At 34.5% G+C, this 15,793-nt stretch overlaps 1 protein-coding gene across 2 annotated transcripts; it reads left to right on the top strand.

Annotated features, from left to right (window-relative positions):
* Positions 1–823: 823 nt before the first annotated feature.
* LOC135138245 (uncharacterized) lies at positions 824–2,125 on the top strand. Of its 2 annotated transcripts, XM_064068172.1 has the most exons (4): positions 849–878; positions 910–972; positions 1,241–1,563; positions 1,615–2,125. In XM_064068172.1, exons 2-4 carry the CDS (start codon positions 969–971, stop codon positions 1,990–1,992), a joined length of 705 nt encoding a protein of 234 aa, XP_063924242.1. In that variant the 5' UTR covers positions 849–878; positions 910–968; the 3' UTR covers positions 1,993–2,125. The 2 variants fall into 2 exon arrangements, with proteins under 2 accessions (XP_063924241.1, XP_063924242.1); XM_064068171.1 differs by having other exon boundaries at positions 824–972.
* Positions 2,126–15,793: the final 13,668 nt, after the last annotated feature.

The following is a 15,793-nucleotide window of genomic DNA, read 5'->3' as shown; positions in this document are numbered from 1 at the left end:
CAGGTTTTTCTGAGGACCTTTCTTGTCACTATTACCACTAATTGTGAAGACATTACCTTCAATTTCAATATTGAAGAAAAGAAAATTTTAAAAATCTAAAAATTGGAAAATTGAAATTTGAAATTGAGTAAAACATGTAAAGGTTGGAAAATCTAAAAATTGAAGAAAATTAAACTGAGACAACAAAAAAAAAATAAAATCGGAAAACAGAAAAATCAAAAAATTGGAAAAATTAGAAAAATAAGGAAAATAAAAAACCGAAACGAAAAATTGCCAATCGAAAAATTGAAAAATTAAATACAGAATACGGGAGAAATTCAGTTCGAAAAATTGCAAAAACTAAAAATTGGAAAATTCAAAAGTTGGAAAATTGAACAAACGAAAAATTTAATCTTGGAAAATTGAAAAAGTGCAAATCGGAAATCTAAAGAAACAAGAAAAAATTAAAAATTGAAGAATGAAAAATTCAACTAAATGAAGTAGCGGTGTTGTTTATGCCACTGGTTTTACTTCAGAAATCAAAAATCGCAAAAATTTTTGAGAGTTTTTCAAAGAAGCAGAATTTATTAGACTGCACTTCAAGGGCGTTCGGTACAATATCAACACTAACAAATAATTTAAAAATCGTGATTTTTAATTAAGTATTATCGGTAGTTTGCAGTAAGTTGAGGCTTAAGCTAGTAATAAATTTTCAACAGTTTTAATGTTAAAATAAACGACTGCTTTATTTGTTTACGGCACAAGCGATTACATCACATCCACTGATTACACCAAAATACAAACAAATGATAACTGATGATAAGTAACACCTCAGAATCAGTCGTGGAACCTACATTTGATAGATTGCACAAAACGTTAAATTTATTTGCTTTAAATTTCAAAAAGTGCCCCGTTTTATAACTTTTTTTTTAATATTCTTCATTAAATAACAGGTGTTTCTTGGAATTTGGGATTACATCAGTCACAAAATGCGTAAGTCGCGGAAAAATTTCAAGCACATTTAAATAAAATTCAAAATTCCTGACATATAATCTTAAATTCTGATTTGAAACAACCTTATGTTGTGATTTTGGCATTTATTCCCAGTTTGTTTAATTTGTAGTCAAAAAACAATGTTTATTATAGAAATTCTGCAGAAATTCAACTTTCTCCGAATTACGTTTTATCTGAACATAAACAACACTTTATCTGCGCGTTTATGATTTTAAGACTTCCTTACTTACACGTGTTTACATTTTAGTCTCGCTACAATTTAGTTGTCTCATCTTAGCGACAACAATAATTTCCTCTTCCTGTACCATCTCGAGACGCCGTTCATGGTTGGAAGATCCTTGTACCCCTAAGATTAGGCACAACTATAGAATAAAACGCGCCAGTTCCATCACCCTCGTTCAAAATCAAGTAAAATTTTCGACAGCTCTCTTTCGATTGTACTCAAAAAAAATTATGCACTTGTATGAAGACGCTGCACAAAGCGGACAGAATTCAACGAAAGCACGACTAAAAATTAGAGACCTGAACGTGAAAAAGATGCTCAACAAGATGACGAAGGACCCAGATCATGTGAGCATATTTGATGAAGTGGACAAATTAATTAAAATGTTTAAATTTCAGCGACTCGAACAATTCTTGTATGGGCTTCAACATTTTGCGCATACTGTGGAGAAATTGAAAAATATTACGGTCGATTCTGAGGACAATTTCTTACTTAATAGTAAACGCGATGAGATTTATAGCAATATGATTTCTCATATGAGGATTCTACTTTGTGAAGTTCAATGCTCTCTACACGTGACAAAAGATGCAGTGACTATAGCAAGGAGTTCACATGCCATGAAGATTCATTTACCGTCAAATGCAGTATTAGATTTAGGGAGTGCTTACGTATTGGACAAAAATTTTTTCAAAAAGACTATTAACTTTTTGATGAAAGCTTTGAGAATACTTAGTCCCTCAAACTTACGACGATTTAAGGGGAAATTAAAAGATTAGGACATAATTTGTACAAATTTATTTATAATAAAATTATTGTGTGGCTCCATCACAAATTTTCGCGAAAATGTAAAGGATGCGCACGTCTTTTATAATAATAATAAAATAAGAATTACAATATTCAGAACAATAATTGTGTTCGATTGTCCTTTCATTAATAATTTTAGGCCTCTCTTTTAGAAGACAAACTCATTCAAATCAAACTAATTTGTACATGACAATGTGGTAACCCTCATATTCACCTACATATAATACATTAAAGAGGTGTTTTTTTTTTTTGGATACTTATAGCTTTTTACCAATTTTTCATTGATCAAATTAAGATCCTAATTTTCTAAAAAATGTAAGAATACCCATGCTTTATAAAATTATGATCAAATAACAATAACAATAATCATATTCAAAACGTTTTGTTCCATTGTGGCTTAATTAATAATTTTAGTCTTTTGTTTTGAGGTATCCACTCGACATGTCGAGTTTAATCTCGACATGTAGACTTTTTACTTCCCGAGCGTAAGTGAAGGACGTATTGTAATCGGGTCCGTCGGCCGACTCTCTACTTTTATATTTTCTCGACCTTTCATCACCCCTACAGAACGAAGAAATAGGTCTCCCGTTTCCGTCTGTCTAGCTGTCCGTCTGTTTGTCTGCCGTCCCGTATTTTTATTAGACAGATAAACTTCGAAAGTACTGGGCCAATTGTTGTCAAATTTTTTATTTATAATAGGAATATCATAGATGGTAAAACCCTAATCAAAATTTATCTAAACATCCCCACCAATAATGTGATGACGTCACTTCAAAAATTGTAAATAGTAAATGGGTTCTAAATTGTGAAAAATAGCATAGTCCGACACATGTAGTTTATGGATCCGAATTGAGTTTTTGCCCAAAACGTCCAGAGTTTTTGAAAAAAAATCAAAATTATGAAACAAGATATTACAATTTAATTTGGAATCTGCAAAACTGTGTGCTTTCTTGATTTATTAAGCATTATTTATTAAATAGTTCAAAAATGGTCGAAATTGTCAAAAGTGCCAAAAATAGTCTTATCTTATCAAATTTTAAGCCCGCCCGCCCACCCTCTATTTTTTTAGGGGATATGTTATTTGCCAAAGTCAATCTTATCTTAGCAAGTACTAGCCCCACCCACCCACCTTCTTCTCAATCTAATGACAAATTTTATTTCTGTTCAGTTTAAGGTCATCCATTTCATTCAGATCGCATAAAATTGATCACTGAAAATGAGACAGGGTGGGTGGGCGGAGTTAATTATGTTCTTCTGTCGAGTGGGATTGGAAACTAATAATAGAAGCCAGAAATGATTCCTGGATATCGAAATCTACAAGAAAATACCTTCAATAATTTTCGGAAATGGTTGAAAAATGGTCCAAAATGTCAAAAGTGCTAAAAGTAGTCTCACCTTATCAAATTTTAAGCCCCGCCCACCCACCCTCTATTTTCTTGGAAGGTATGTTATTTGCCAAAGTAAGTCTTATCTTGCCAAGTACTAGCCCCGCCCACCCACCCTCTTCTCATTCTAACGAATAATTTTATTTCTGTTTAGTATAAGGTCATGCATTTCATTCATATCCCATAAAATTAATTAATGAAACGGAGACTAGGTGGGTGGGTGGGGTTAAAATTATATTCTTCTATCGAGTGGAAGTGAAAACTAATAATAGAAGCCGAAAATGGCTTCTGGATATCAAAATCTACAAGAAAATGTCTTCAAAAATTTTCGGAAATGGTTGAACAAAGGTCGGAAATGTCAAAAGTGATAAAAATAGTCTTATCTTATAAAATATTAAGCCCCGCCCACCCACCCTCTGTTTTCTTGGAGGGTATGTTATTTGCCAAAGTCAATCTTATCTTAGCAAGTACTAGCCCCACCCACCCTCCCTCTTCTAATTCTAACGACGAATTTTATGTCTGTTCAGTATAAGGTTATTCATTTCATTCAGATTCAATAAAATTAATTAGTGAAACGGAGACTGGGTGGGTGGGCGGGGTTAAAATTATGTTCTTCTGTCGAGTGGGAGGCAAAACTAATAATGGAAACCGAAAAGGACTTCTGAATATCAAAATTTCCAAGAAAATGTTAAAAGTGCCAAAAACCGTCTTATCTTATCAAATTTTAAGCCCCGCCCACCCACCCTGTATTTTATTAGAGGATATGTTATTTGCCAAAGTCAATCTTATCTTAGCAATTACTAGCCCCACCCACCCACCCTCTTCTCATTCTAATGACAAATTTTATTTCTGTTCAGTTTAAGGTCATTCATTTCATTCAGATTGCAGAAAATCAATCCCTGAAAAGGAGACAGGGTGGGTGGGCGGTGCTAATTATGTTCTTCGGTCGAGTGGGAGGGAAAACTAATAATAGAAGCCGAAAATGATTTCTGGATATGTCAAAAATGCCAAAAACAGTCTTATCTTATATAATTTTAAGCAACGCCCACCCACCCTCTATTTACTTAGAGGGTATGTTATTTGCCAAAGTCAATCTTATCTTAGCAAGTACTAGCCCCATCCACCCACTCTCTTCTCATTCTAATGACAAATTTTATTTCTGTTCTGTATAAAGATATTCGTTTCATTCAGACCGATTCAAAAATTTTGAAAATCCAGAATTTGAAAAACCGAAAAATCTAAAACCAAAACTCGAAACATCAAAAATCTAAGACTTGAAAAATCGAAAAATCGAAAAATTTAGTTTTAAAACCTGCAAAATTGAAAAATCCAGGAATCTAAGAATCGAAAAAGTGAAAAATCGAAAATGTAAAAAATCCAGAAATCGGAAAATTGAAAAATGGAAACAAAATAGGAAGAATCGAGAAATTGAAAAATCTCAAAACTGAAACAGAAAAATTGAAAAACCGAAAAATTAAAAAATTGAGAAATCGGAAAATCGGAAAACTGAAAAATCTAAACCTGAAAAGACAAAATATTGAATAGTCGAAAATAGAGCAATGAGATCAAAAAAATCAATCTGAAAATCGAAAAATTGAAAAATCTGAAAACTAAAACAGAAAAATTGATAAATAAAAAAATTGAAGAATCAACAAATCGAAAAATCAATGTCAAAAAATCGAAACATCACTGTTGAAAAATCGAAAAACTGGAAAACCTAAAATCTGATATCTGGGGGTGGGGTTAAAATTATGTTCTTCTGTTGAGTGAGAATGGAAACTAATAATAGAAGCCGAAAATGACTTCTGAATATCGAAATGTACAAGAAAATGTTTTCAATAATTTTCGGAAATGGTTGAAAAACGGCCGAAAATGTCAAAAGTGCCAAATATAGTCTTATCTTATCAAATTTATATATTCGAGGCATATTATGCCTGTTTGATCTTTCATTGATTTTACATCCGACCAGAATTTTTTTGGGTCTTGGGATAGATTGTTTTGAATGGAATTCAGATATCCTTTATAAGCTAGAGATATTTGACTTTTAGTAATAGTACGATAATGTTTAAATTTGACGTAATAGGAGCTGTAATTAGTTTGCTTATATATATTATGATAATAACCTTTTAATTTAATGTTATTGATAATCATAGAATTGAACCATGGCGGAAACTGCATCTTATTGAATTTATTTAGATAAATTGGGACATGCTTATCAAAAATATGATATAGGGCGTTATAAAATTGATCTACCATACTATCGACATCAACACAATTATTTAGAAAGGGCCAACTATATTTAATAATTCCTGATATAAAGAAGGATAATCAGCTCTCTTAAAATTGTATAGTTTTACACCATTTGGTCTAGTGGAAGGGAAGTTACTAAAGTTGTCAACAGTGAAGTCAATCAAAATCGAAAGAGCCGGGTGATGGGTGTCTTCCGCAACCACAGGACAGCAAAAATCAAGTAAGCAGTAAAATGTTTGACGTAGGTATCAAAAATTGTCAAAGTTTCCAAAACCCTACTTTTAAAATGTTCGCAGTTAATTTTAGGTCCCCTGGGTGTTTTTTTTTTTGGGATAAATTTAAAGGAGTCTGCTGTTTTAGGTGATCGTGCGTGATAGTGCATGTGTGCATGTGTGTTGTGCTCCAAAATCTGTTCCTTCCTCTCAGGTTTGAGGAAACAAATTTACTACTGAACCTCTCACCTTTGATAGGAGTTAGTAATGCCGGGAACGTGTAAAGCATGTGATGGAGACATCAATCGCCGAAATGAAAAGGTTTTTTCATGTTTCCTCTGTAGTAACAAATCTCATGCAAAATGTTTAAAAATTGAAGATGCCGAATTTAAAATCTTGCAGAAATTAAATAATTTTAAATACATTTGTGATGAGTGTTTAATACTTCAAAATTCTGAGAAAGTGGATTCTTTGAAAGCGTCAATTGATAAATGTTTAACTGCCATTGAAAACCAAAATCAAACAATTAACTCTCACGGTACAATAATTAATGACTTGTTGCAAAAAATGCCTAGCTCCTTTCAAAAGGATCATGTTCCGTCCTATGCCAGTGTTACTAATAAATCAACAGTTATTGTACAGCCTAAGAACACTGAGAAAAAAGTATCGGAAACGAAAGCCGAATTGTTAGGAAAAGTTAATCCTGTGGAAAATAATTTGAACATATCTAACGTAAAGTCGTCGCGTAGTGGTGGAGTAATAATCAGCTGCAATAGTAGTAAGGACACTAAAAAAATTGTTGAAATTGTAGAGAATGAACTACGAGAAGATTATAATATAAAACAATTGTCAAATCTGTGCCCCAGAATAAGAATATCAGGTATTCCCAAAGAAATAACCTCAGAAATGTTCTCTAAATCGCTTGTTCATCAAAACCAATTATTGTTTAATGATGTCAATGAAGATTATAAAGTTGTAAGCTACAGTAGCCAACGCAAAAGTGATAAATATCTTCAAGCCGTAGTTTAAATTGACACAGTGTCATACAACAATATAATGAAAGCTGGAAAACTATTAATAGGCTATAAATATTGTAAAGTTTGGGATGCTATCGCCGTTGTTATAATTGTTGTGGTTTCCACCACCATTCTGATAAATGTGATCAGAACTTTCCCATCTGTCCAAGGTGTTCAGAAAAACATAAAGTACAAGAGTGTAAGTCTGATATTCTTAAGTGTACTAACTGTAGTATGTTGAAGGCAACTAATGCTAATATAAACACAAACCATGCAGCCTGGGACATTAACAAATGCACGGTCTACAAAACTCATGTTGAAAACTTTAAAAAAATTATATTTAATTCACAATAGCAATTAAACCCTAATATCAGCGACATTTCTACTTTTTCCGGATTAGCATCTTCAGTTAATTGCAATAGCTCTCACTCAGTACATGATAGAGACCTAATAATCTATTATCAAAATGTAAGAGGTCTTAACAGTAAATTAAATGATTTGAGTAGTTATCTACGAGGTAAGCGCCAAATATTCTCGGCCTGATATATTTGCGATTGCTCGTCGGGAAATTTGTACAACTCATAAAAGACTAGAGGGTCCCCGCAGTATGTGTGTAAAATTTCAAGCCCCACTACCCATTAGTTTTGATACATTTGAGGAATAATATTTGAAAAATTATGGACTCATCATGCCTGTTTAAAATTGAAAATCGAACGGCAATAAAATTCTTATCAAAAGATGGAATTGCTCTAAAGGGTATTAAGGACAGGATGGTTTTTGTGTTTGCTGAAGCTTGTCCTTCACATTTTACTAAAAAAAATGATCACAGTTATTTCGCATGGGGTAAGAAACCCTTGAAGACGAACCAATCTTCCAAAAAAATCATGGCCACAATTTTTTGGGACTGTAAAGGCATGTTGTTGATTAATTTTAAAGGATGAAATACCACTGTCAACGCTACATATTATGCTTACTTACTGCATAAATTAGGAGACCGTATTTGGGAAAAAAGGCCGAGAAAATTAACAAGAGGCGTTCGATTGCTTCATGAAAATGCGCTCGTTCATACCGCATGTCTTTCTCAAGCTGCTATAGGGGCCTGTGACTTCGACTAACTTGATCACCCACCCTACAGTACTGACTTAGCTTCGAACGATTATTAACTGTTCTCTAAGATAAAAAACGACTTGCAGGGAAAACGTTTTGGACGGATAAAGAGGTGCAAACGGCAGTACTACATCATTTTAGTGATAAAGATTCAAATAATTTTTTTAAACGCATAGAGCTGTTAGTTGAACGTAGTTTTGAATGTATTGAAGTTAACAGAGATTATGTTGAAATATAAATATTTAATTTTTTTCCATCAGGTCTCTTTCTTTGTTAGGCCGAGAATATTTGGCGCTTACCTCGTAAATGTTTTCCATTCTGATATATTTGCATTCACTGAATCGTTTCTGAATGACACAGTTCTAGACTCAGAAATATCAAGTAATTACACAATATATAGAAGTGACAGAAACTTTTCTCGTATTAATTGTACAAGAGGTGGAGGAGTCTTAATAGGAGTTAATCCTTCCTTTACTTCATGTAAGCTCGACATTTCTAATTTAGGTTTCGATTCCGTGCCAATGATCGATATTCTAGTTGTCAAAATTAACTCTTCCTTCCAAAATTTTTACGTAGTGGTTGCATATGTACCTCCTAGTCCAAGAACATGTGTGGAAGACATTGATGTATTTTTTGAATACTTAATAGCTCTTTGCTTTACTCTCGAAGGGGACGTAATCATCCTAGGTGATTTTAATATTCCGGCATACTCAGACTCCTTAATGGATCAAATAGGTAGTGATGGAAGGTTAAAGCCCCTTTTGAATTTCTTAGAGATGAGTGGCTATCGTCAATATAATTTCGTACGGAATTCTAATTTGCGACTATTAGATTTAATTTTGTCTAACATTGAATGCAGAGTATCAAAAGCTACTGATGTTTTACTTGATGAAGATCATCATCATCCCAGTCTTGAGATATTTATAAAACACAAATTATCATCTAAAGAAAAAAAAATATGTAACGGCAACTTTAAATCTTACAATTTTCGACATGCAGACTTTGCCGTCTTATATGACATGTTACTAAACGTTGATTGGTCGTTTCTAAAAGACATTACGGACCCTAATAAGGCAACATTGCAGTTATATTCCCGACTAGATAAAATCTTTGAAGTTTGTGTTCCTATGACAAAGCGTTTCAATAAAAGACAATATCCGCCCTGGTTCACTGTAAATATAAAACAAATGCTAAAGCTAAAATGGAAATTTTGGTTGAAATATAAACGGTTTAGGGATCCTGCGGTATACTCCAAATTCAAGATTTTAAGATCACAAATCAAAATTGAAATAAAAAATGCATATAATGTATATTTAGAAAAAACTGAAAGTAATATACAGTCAGATCCTACACAATTCTGGTCCTTTGTTCACAGGTTGAGATCTCAAAATGTTATACCAGGAGTGATGACTTATGATTCAAAAGAGTTAAATGATCCGTTATCAATTGTCAACTCTTTCGCAAAGTTTTTTCAACAGCAATATATTCAGTCTCAAGCTTCTGCTGTACATACCATACCGTCGCTTCCTAATTTAAACATTTACCATTATAGTGAAGAGGAGGTGTATCAAGCACTGTTAAAACTAAAAAATAAAATGACATCTGGGCCAGACTGTATTCCAGCTTTTATTCTGAGAGACTGTGCTAATATTTTCAAATCTCCGCTTATGCTTATTTTTAACATGTGCCTCAACTCTGGTGTGTACCCCTCACTATGGAAACAGTCCTCTATTTGTCCAATATATAAAAAAGGGGATAAAAAACAAATTGAAAATTATCGTCCCATCGCTCTTTTGTGCAATTTTTCCAAGGTGTTCGAGATCTTGCTACACAAGAGTATTATGCGTCATGTTCAGTCCTACATCTCACCACTGCAACATGGTTTTGTTAAGGGTCGTTCCACTGAGACCAACTTATGTTTGTTTACACAATTTTTATCAGACACAATCGACACCGGCCACCAGGTGGATACGGTGTACACCGATTTTTCGAGAGCATTCGATAGGATTGATCATTTTAAGTTAATTAACAAATTAAATTCTTTTGGTTTATGTGATCGTCTATTAGACTGGATGAAGTCGTATCTTTTTGGTAGAACGCAGTTTGTGATCTGTAAAGGATTTAAATCGGTAGAAATAAATACAACATCAGGCGTTCCTCAAGGATCAGTTCTTGGGCCTCTTTTGTTTATCCTTTTTATTAATGACATAACATCTTCATTAGAAAGTCGTTGTTTACTATATGCGGACGACTTAAAAATATTTCGAGTAATAAGATGCATAGACGACTGTCTCACATTGCAAAATGACCTACACAGGTTATTAGTTTGGTGTTTGGAAAACGGTCTTTTATTGAATATTGGTAAGTGTGGCGTGATGACATTTTCTTTGAAACATATACTCCTCTTGTTTGATTACATGATTGACGATGTAGTATTACAACGATTTGACGTTGTCAAGGATTTAGGAGTGATATTTGACAAGAAATTGTCATTCAACAATCATGTAGAAACAATGATCATGTCAGCGTCGAAATCTCTCGGCTTTGTCTTACGCAATGGTCGTAATTTTCGCAACAGCGAAACATTATCAACATTGTATTTCGCGTTTGTGAGAACTAAATTAGAGTATGCGTGTAATATATGGGCCCCAGGATATATGATATATGTTAACATGATCGAAAAAGTTCAGAGAAAATTTTTAAAATTTTTACATTATAAGAAATTTGGTTTCTACCCTCCAAGAGGTTTTCCTGAAGAAGAACCTTACCCTCTAAGAAAGGAGTGGGTGGGTGGGCGGGGCTAATACCTGTTAGGATAAGACCGATTTTGGCAAATGGGATACCTTCTAAGAAAAGAGAGTGTGGGTGGGTGGATGGGGCTAGTTGCGGCTAAGATAAAACTGATTTTATCAGGTACTAGCCCCGCCCACCCGCCCTCTCTTTTCTTAGAGGATATCTCATTTGCCAAAATCACTCTTATCTTAGGAGGAACTAGCCCTGCCCACCTTCTCTTTTTCTAGAAACTATGTTATTTATCAAAATCGTTCTTATTTTAGAAAGTACTAGCCCCGCCCACCCACCCTCTCTTTTCTTAGAAGGTATGTGATTTGCCAAAATCAGTCCTATCCTATCTAGTAGCTGCTAAGATAAAACTCATTTTGCCAAATGATATACCCTCTAAGAAAGAAGTGGGTGGGTTGGCGGGGCTAGTACCTGTTAGGATAAGACCGATTTTGGCAAATGAGATACCTTGTAAGAAAAGAGAGGGCGGGTGGGTGGGCGGGGCTAGTAGCTGCTAAGTTAAAACTGATTTTGGCAGGTACTAGCCCCGCCCACCCGCTCTCTCTTTTCTTAGAGAGTATTTCATTTGCCATAATCACTCTTATGTTAGGAGGAACTAGCCCTGCCCATCTTCTCTTTATTGAGAAAGCATGTTATTTATAAAAATCGTTCTTATTTTAACAGGTATTAGCCCCGCCCACCCACCCTCTCTTTTCTTAGAGGGTATGTGATTTGCCAAAATCAGTCCTATCCTATCTAGTAGCTGCTAAGATAAAACTGATTTTGGCAAATGACATATCCTCCAAGAAAAGAGAGGGTTGGTGGGCGGGGCTAGTACCTGATATGATAAGACCGATTTTGGCAAATGAAATACCTTGTAAGAAAATAGAGGGTGGGTGGGTGGGGCTAGTGGCTGCTAAGATAAAACTGATTTTAGCACGTACTAGCCCCGCCCACCCGCCCTCTCTTTTCTTAGTACCTCCTTTGCCAAAATCACTCTTATCTTAGGAGGAACTAGCGCTGCCCATTTTCTCTTTTTTTAAAAGGCATGTCATTTATCAAAATCGCTCTTATTTTACCAGGTAGTAGCCCCGCCCACCCACCCTCTTTTTTCTTAGAGGGTATGTCATTTGCCAAAATTAGTCTTATCCTATCTAGTACCTGCTAATATAAAACTGATTTTGGCAAATGACATAGCCTCTAAGAAACGAGAGGGTGGGTGGGCGGGGCTAGTACCTGATATGATAAGACCGATTTTGGCAAATGAAATACCTTGTAAGAAAAGAGAGGGTGGGTGGGTGGGGCTAGTGGCTGCTAAGATAAAACTGATTTTAGCACGTACTAGCACCACCCACCCGCCCTCTGTTTTCTTAGAGGGTACCTCATTTGGCAAAATCACTCTTATCTTAGGAGGAACTAGCCCTGCCCACCTTCTTTTTTTTTAGAACGTATGTCATTTATAAAAATCGCTCTTATTTTAGCAGGCACTAGCCCCGCCCACCCACTCTCTCTTTTCTTAGAGGGTATGTCATTTGCCAAAATCAGTCTTATCCTATCTAGTACCTGCTAATATAAAACTGATTTTGGCAAATGACATAGCCTCTAAGAAACGAGAGGGTGGGTGGGCGGGGCTAGTACCTGATATGATAAGACCGATTTTGGCAAATGAAATACCTTGTAAGAAAAGAGAGGGTGAGTGGGTGGTTGGGGCCAATGGCTGCTAAGATAAAACTAATTTTAGCAGGTACTAGCTCCGCCCACCCGCCTTCTCTTTTCTTAGTACCTCATTTGCCAAAATCACTCTTATCTTAGGAGGAACTAGCCCTGCCCATTTTCTCTTTTTTTAAAAAGTATGTCATTTATCAAAATCGCTCTTATTTTACCAGGTAGTAGCCCCGCCCACCCACCCTCTTTTTTCTTAGAGGGTATGTGATTTGCCAAAATCAGTCTTATCCTATCTAGTAGCTGCTAAGATAAAACTGATTTTGGCAAATGGCATAGCCACGAAGAAAAGAGTGGGTGGGTGGGAGGGGCTATATTTCAATGGGCGATTCTGGAAAAACGATTGGAGTTATCAAAGAAATGAGGCCGAAAATAACCTTTGCGTGCTGAAATCAATAAGACTCTTTGGTTAAATTTCGAAAATTGTCGAAAATGGGTCCAAATTTGCATTGCTTTTTATTGAACACAGAAATCTACTTCTCTGATATATCTTTTTTACATAATTTAGTACCCAGAACAACAATTTGCGTAAGTGAATATTTAAATAAACTACATAAATAAAGATTTATTGCCCAATTGCAAAAATAAAGAAAAAATATGTCCCAAATATCCATATAAACCAACTTTTAAAAATCTCAAAATTTGTTTTATTTTTTTCTTGTTCGAACATAAGGTTGTTATTAGTAGAAACTTGATTTTTATTGTAAACTATTAAAACCCTCTTTAAAAATATACTTTCCTAAATTCTGTGGTGACTGCATTTGAATCAGAACTTCGGGCTGAAAGAAAATTAACAGCGGCGCGAAATCACATTTAAATAATTTGAATAAAAAAAATGCAATCAAAAAAATCGTTAAACACAGGCAACCATGTGCACGTTAACGCTTTTTGGATAGTTCGTAGTCCTGCTGGGGATTTTAGTTATGGGGTTGGTAGGGAAAAACATGGCTGCTTGGTAGAGGGAAGTGAAAGCGTCACTTTTGGTGTGTTTGTTGTTAGTGTAACAACGTGGTGAGTTAGCTTGGTTAGTTTACTTGGCTTGGTAGTTAATAAAAGTAACGACGACGACGCCACAGTTTTTCCTAACACGCGCGGCTAATTCATGCTGCTTTCTAATCGGAAAAATTGTGAATTTTCGACCGACGCCAACCCGTGTAATTCACAGTTCATGTTCGGCGTTTAATCGTTAACTAGTTCTAACACTATCTAACATTAGGAATTTGTTTAGATAAACACTTAAAGGAGTTTTCATGTGAATTCACTTAGTCAGGACTCGTTTGATTTTGTTTATCTAATTATGAATGAGGTTTCTGGATGCTAATACTTAAGTGTTACATTATAACACTTTTTAATTCTTCACACAAGATTGCTAATAGTTCATTTACGGCAGTTAAATTAACCTAACGTTGCACCACCGTAGAAAAAGCCCGTAGAAAAGTGCAGCAAAAAAAAAATACAAAAACAAATTAACGAATTGTTTTAAGTAACTAATCACTTGGATCATGGCATAATGTAACATCATATAAATTCTTTGTTTGAATCGTTGATAAAGTATGGCATAATTGAACATAATGTAAACTCTTTGTTTGAATCTCATGTAAATTTGTTAGCTTTGCAATTTTCGCCTCTATCTCACAATTTTAACCTCAGTAATTTTCCTTGTTGTATAATTTAAATTGAACGTAAATTTCCATGCTCTGCAGTTTTAACCTCACCTAATATTTTATTTGCACAAGTTTATTTCACACCAGATCCTTTGTTTTTATAAATCTTTGCTAGTTTTTTTTTGTAAATATTCTGTTGATGAATATTTCCGTCATATAAATTATCTGATGTCCAATCTTAATCTCAAATAAGAATTATTTGTTGTTTAAAATTTCACAAGATTGTATGGCGAATTTAAATGTTGTTTATTGCTCTTTTTGAAGGTTTGTCACTTGTTCAGTTGTAGTTAATATCAGAATTATAAGAATTGAACATATAAATGGAATTGAGGTTAAATAACACAGAAACACGTGGTGGAAGCGGAGTGCACGGTTCCTAGTCGAGCTGCACAAAAATGCAGGTCAGAATAGAATTTAGGGGCGATAGAGATGACGTAACGTTGTCGACTTGGCACTCTTGGGGTGCTGGGCGACAGTGCTTGCGATAGATAGAATCACCGTCGTGGGTAGGAAAACAGCCACAACCGGGAGCCCCAAATTCCGCTCGTGCTACAACGCCCCCTATAGGTATTTTGTTACGCTCTAGAATGAAATTGACATAGCCGCTGCATAGTTTGTGTATTTGCATCCAGTTACTTTACTTTAGATTTTGTTTTGTTCTTATTAAATTTGTGACATTCAAATATTTGCATTGATTCAGGACGTTTAATTTGATTTCATTTAAAATTCATTCAGTTTTTTTTTTAAGCTGAGCACTAAGAAGGTCTTAAACCTGCGCAACTTAGTTGCAGCTTTTTTTTTCTTTTTTTTTTTGCCAGTGAAGGAATAAATAATTGTATGTCCTCCATAAATTGTGTGTTTTATTTAGTGGTACTTTTCCAACCTTGGGATCCACCTTTTGCATCTGAACACATGCCGCCATTTTTCAAAAACACAACGTAAGGTTCCATTTTGTTAGACGATCACAAGTAAGCGCAAATTTTGAATTTTTCGCGGGTTTTCAATTTTTTCTCACATGTCAATTTAAGGCGGGATGTTTGGGTTATCACAATTCGGCATGCACTTATTAAAATTAAACTTAAATCGTAAATTTGTATTGAGTATGCATAAATAAATATTTTATTATTATTATTATTATATTTCTAAACTTTTCAATAGGTCTAGAAATCTGTTCTATGAGCACTGTAAAAAATACGTTTTTAGGGGTTTTTTGTGAAGATTTATTTTTACTTTTTTTTTTTTTGAGGGACAGATATGTCAATTTGATATATATAGTGACACCCATATACGTTCTCCATTTACTCAGCAAAAATTAAAATGACGTCACCGGATTTTTAGGGGGGATGAAAAACAATTTACACTTTATTCTGCAACCTACCTACAACGTAATTCCATAGATGTATTGAGCTAAAGATACCGCGAGATCGAAAAAGAATTTAGTCAAAGTTGGTCATGCACGACAAGCCGTTTGTCGTAATTTAAATTTTTTATTAAATGTCAAATTGACAGTTTAAAATTAAAATTATGACGCCTACTTTTAAAAACACATCAAATGAATCAAAATCACCGGCTTTTCGTCTTTAACCAACTTTGACTAATTTCTTTTTCGATCGCTCTGTATAATCAGATAGACAGA

The sequence above is a fragment of the Zophobas morio genome, unplaced genomic scaffold (assembly GCF_036711695.1).
Source record: "Zophobas morio isolate AGI-343-1 ecotype UQ-CSIRO unplaced genomic scaffold, CSIRO_AGI_Zmor_V1 ptg000030l, whole genome shotgun sequence".
Taxonomy (NCBI): domain Eukaryota; kingdom Metazoa; phylum Arthropoda; class Insecta; order Coleoptera; family Tenebrionidae; genus Zophobas; species Zophobas morio.
Note: the sequence above shows the minus strand (reverse complement) of the source record. Positions and strands in the feature narration are given on the sequence as shown.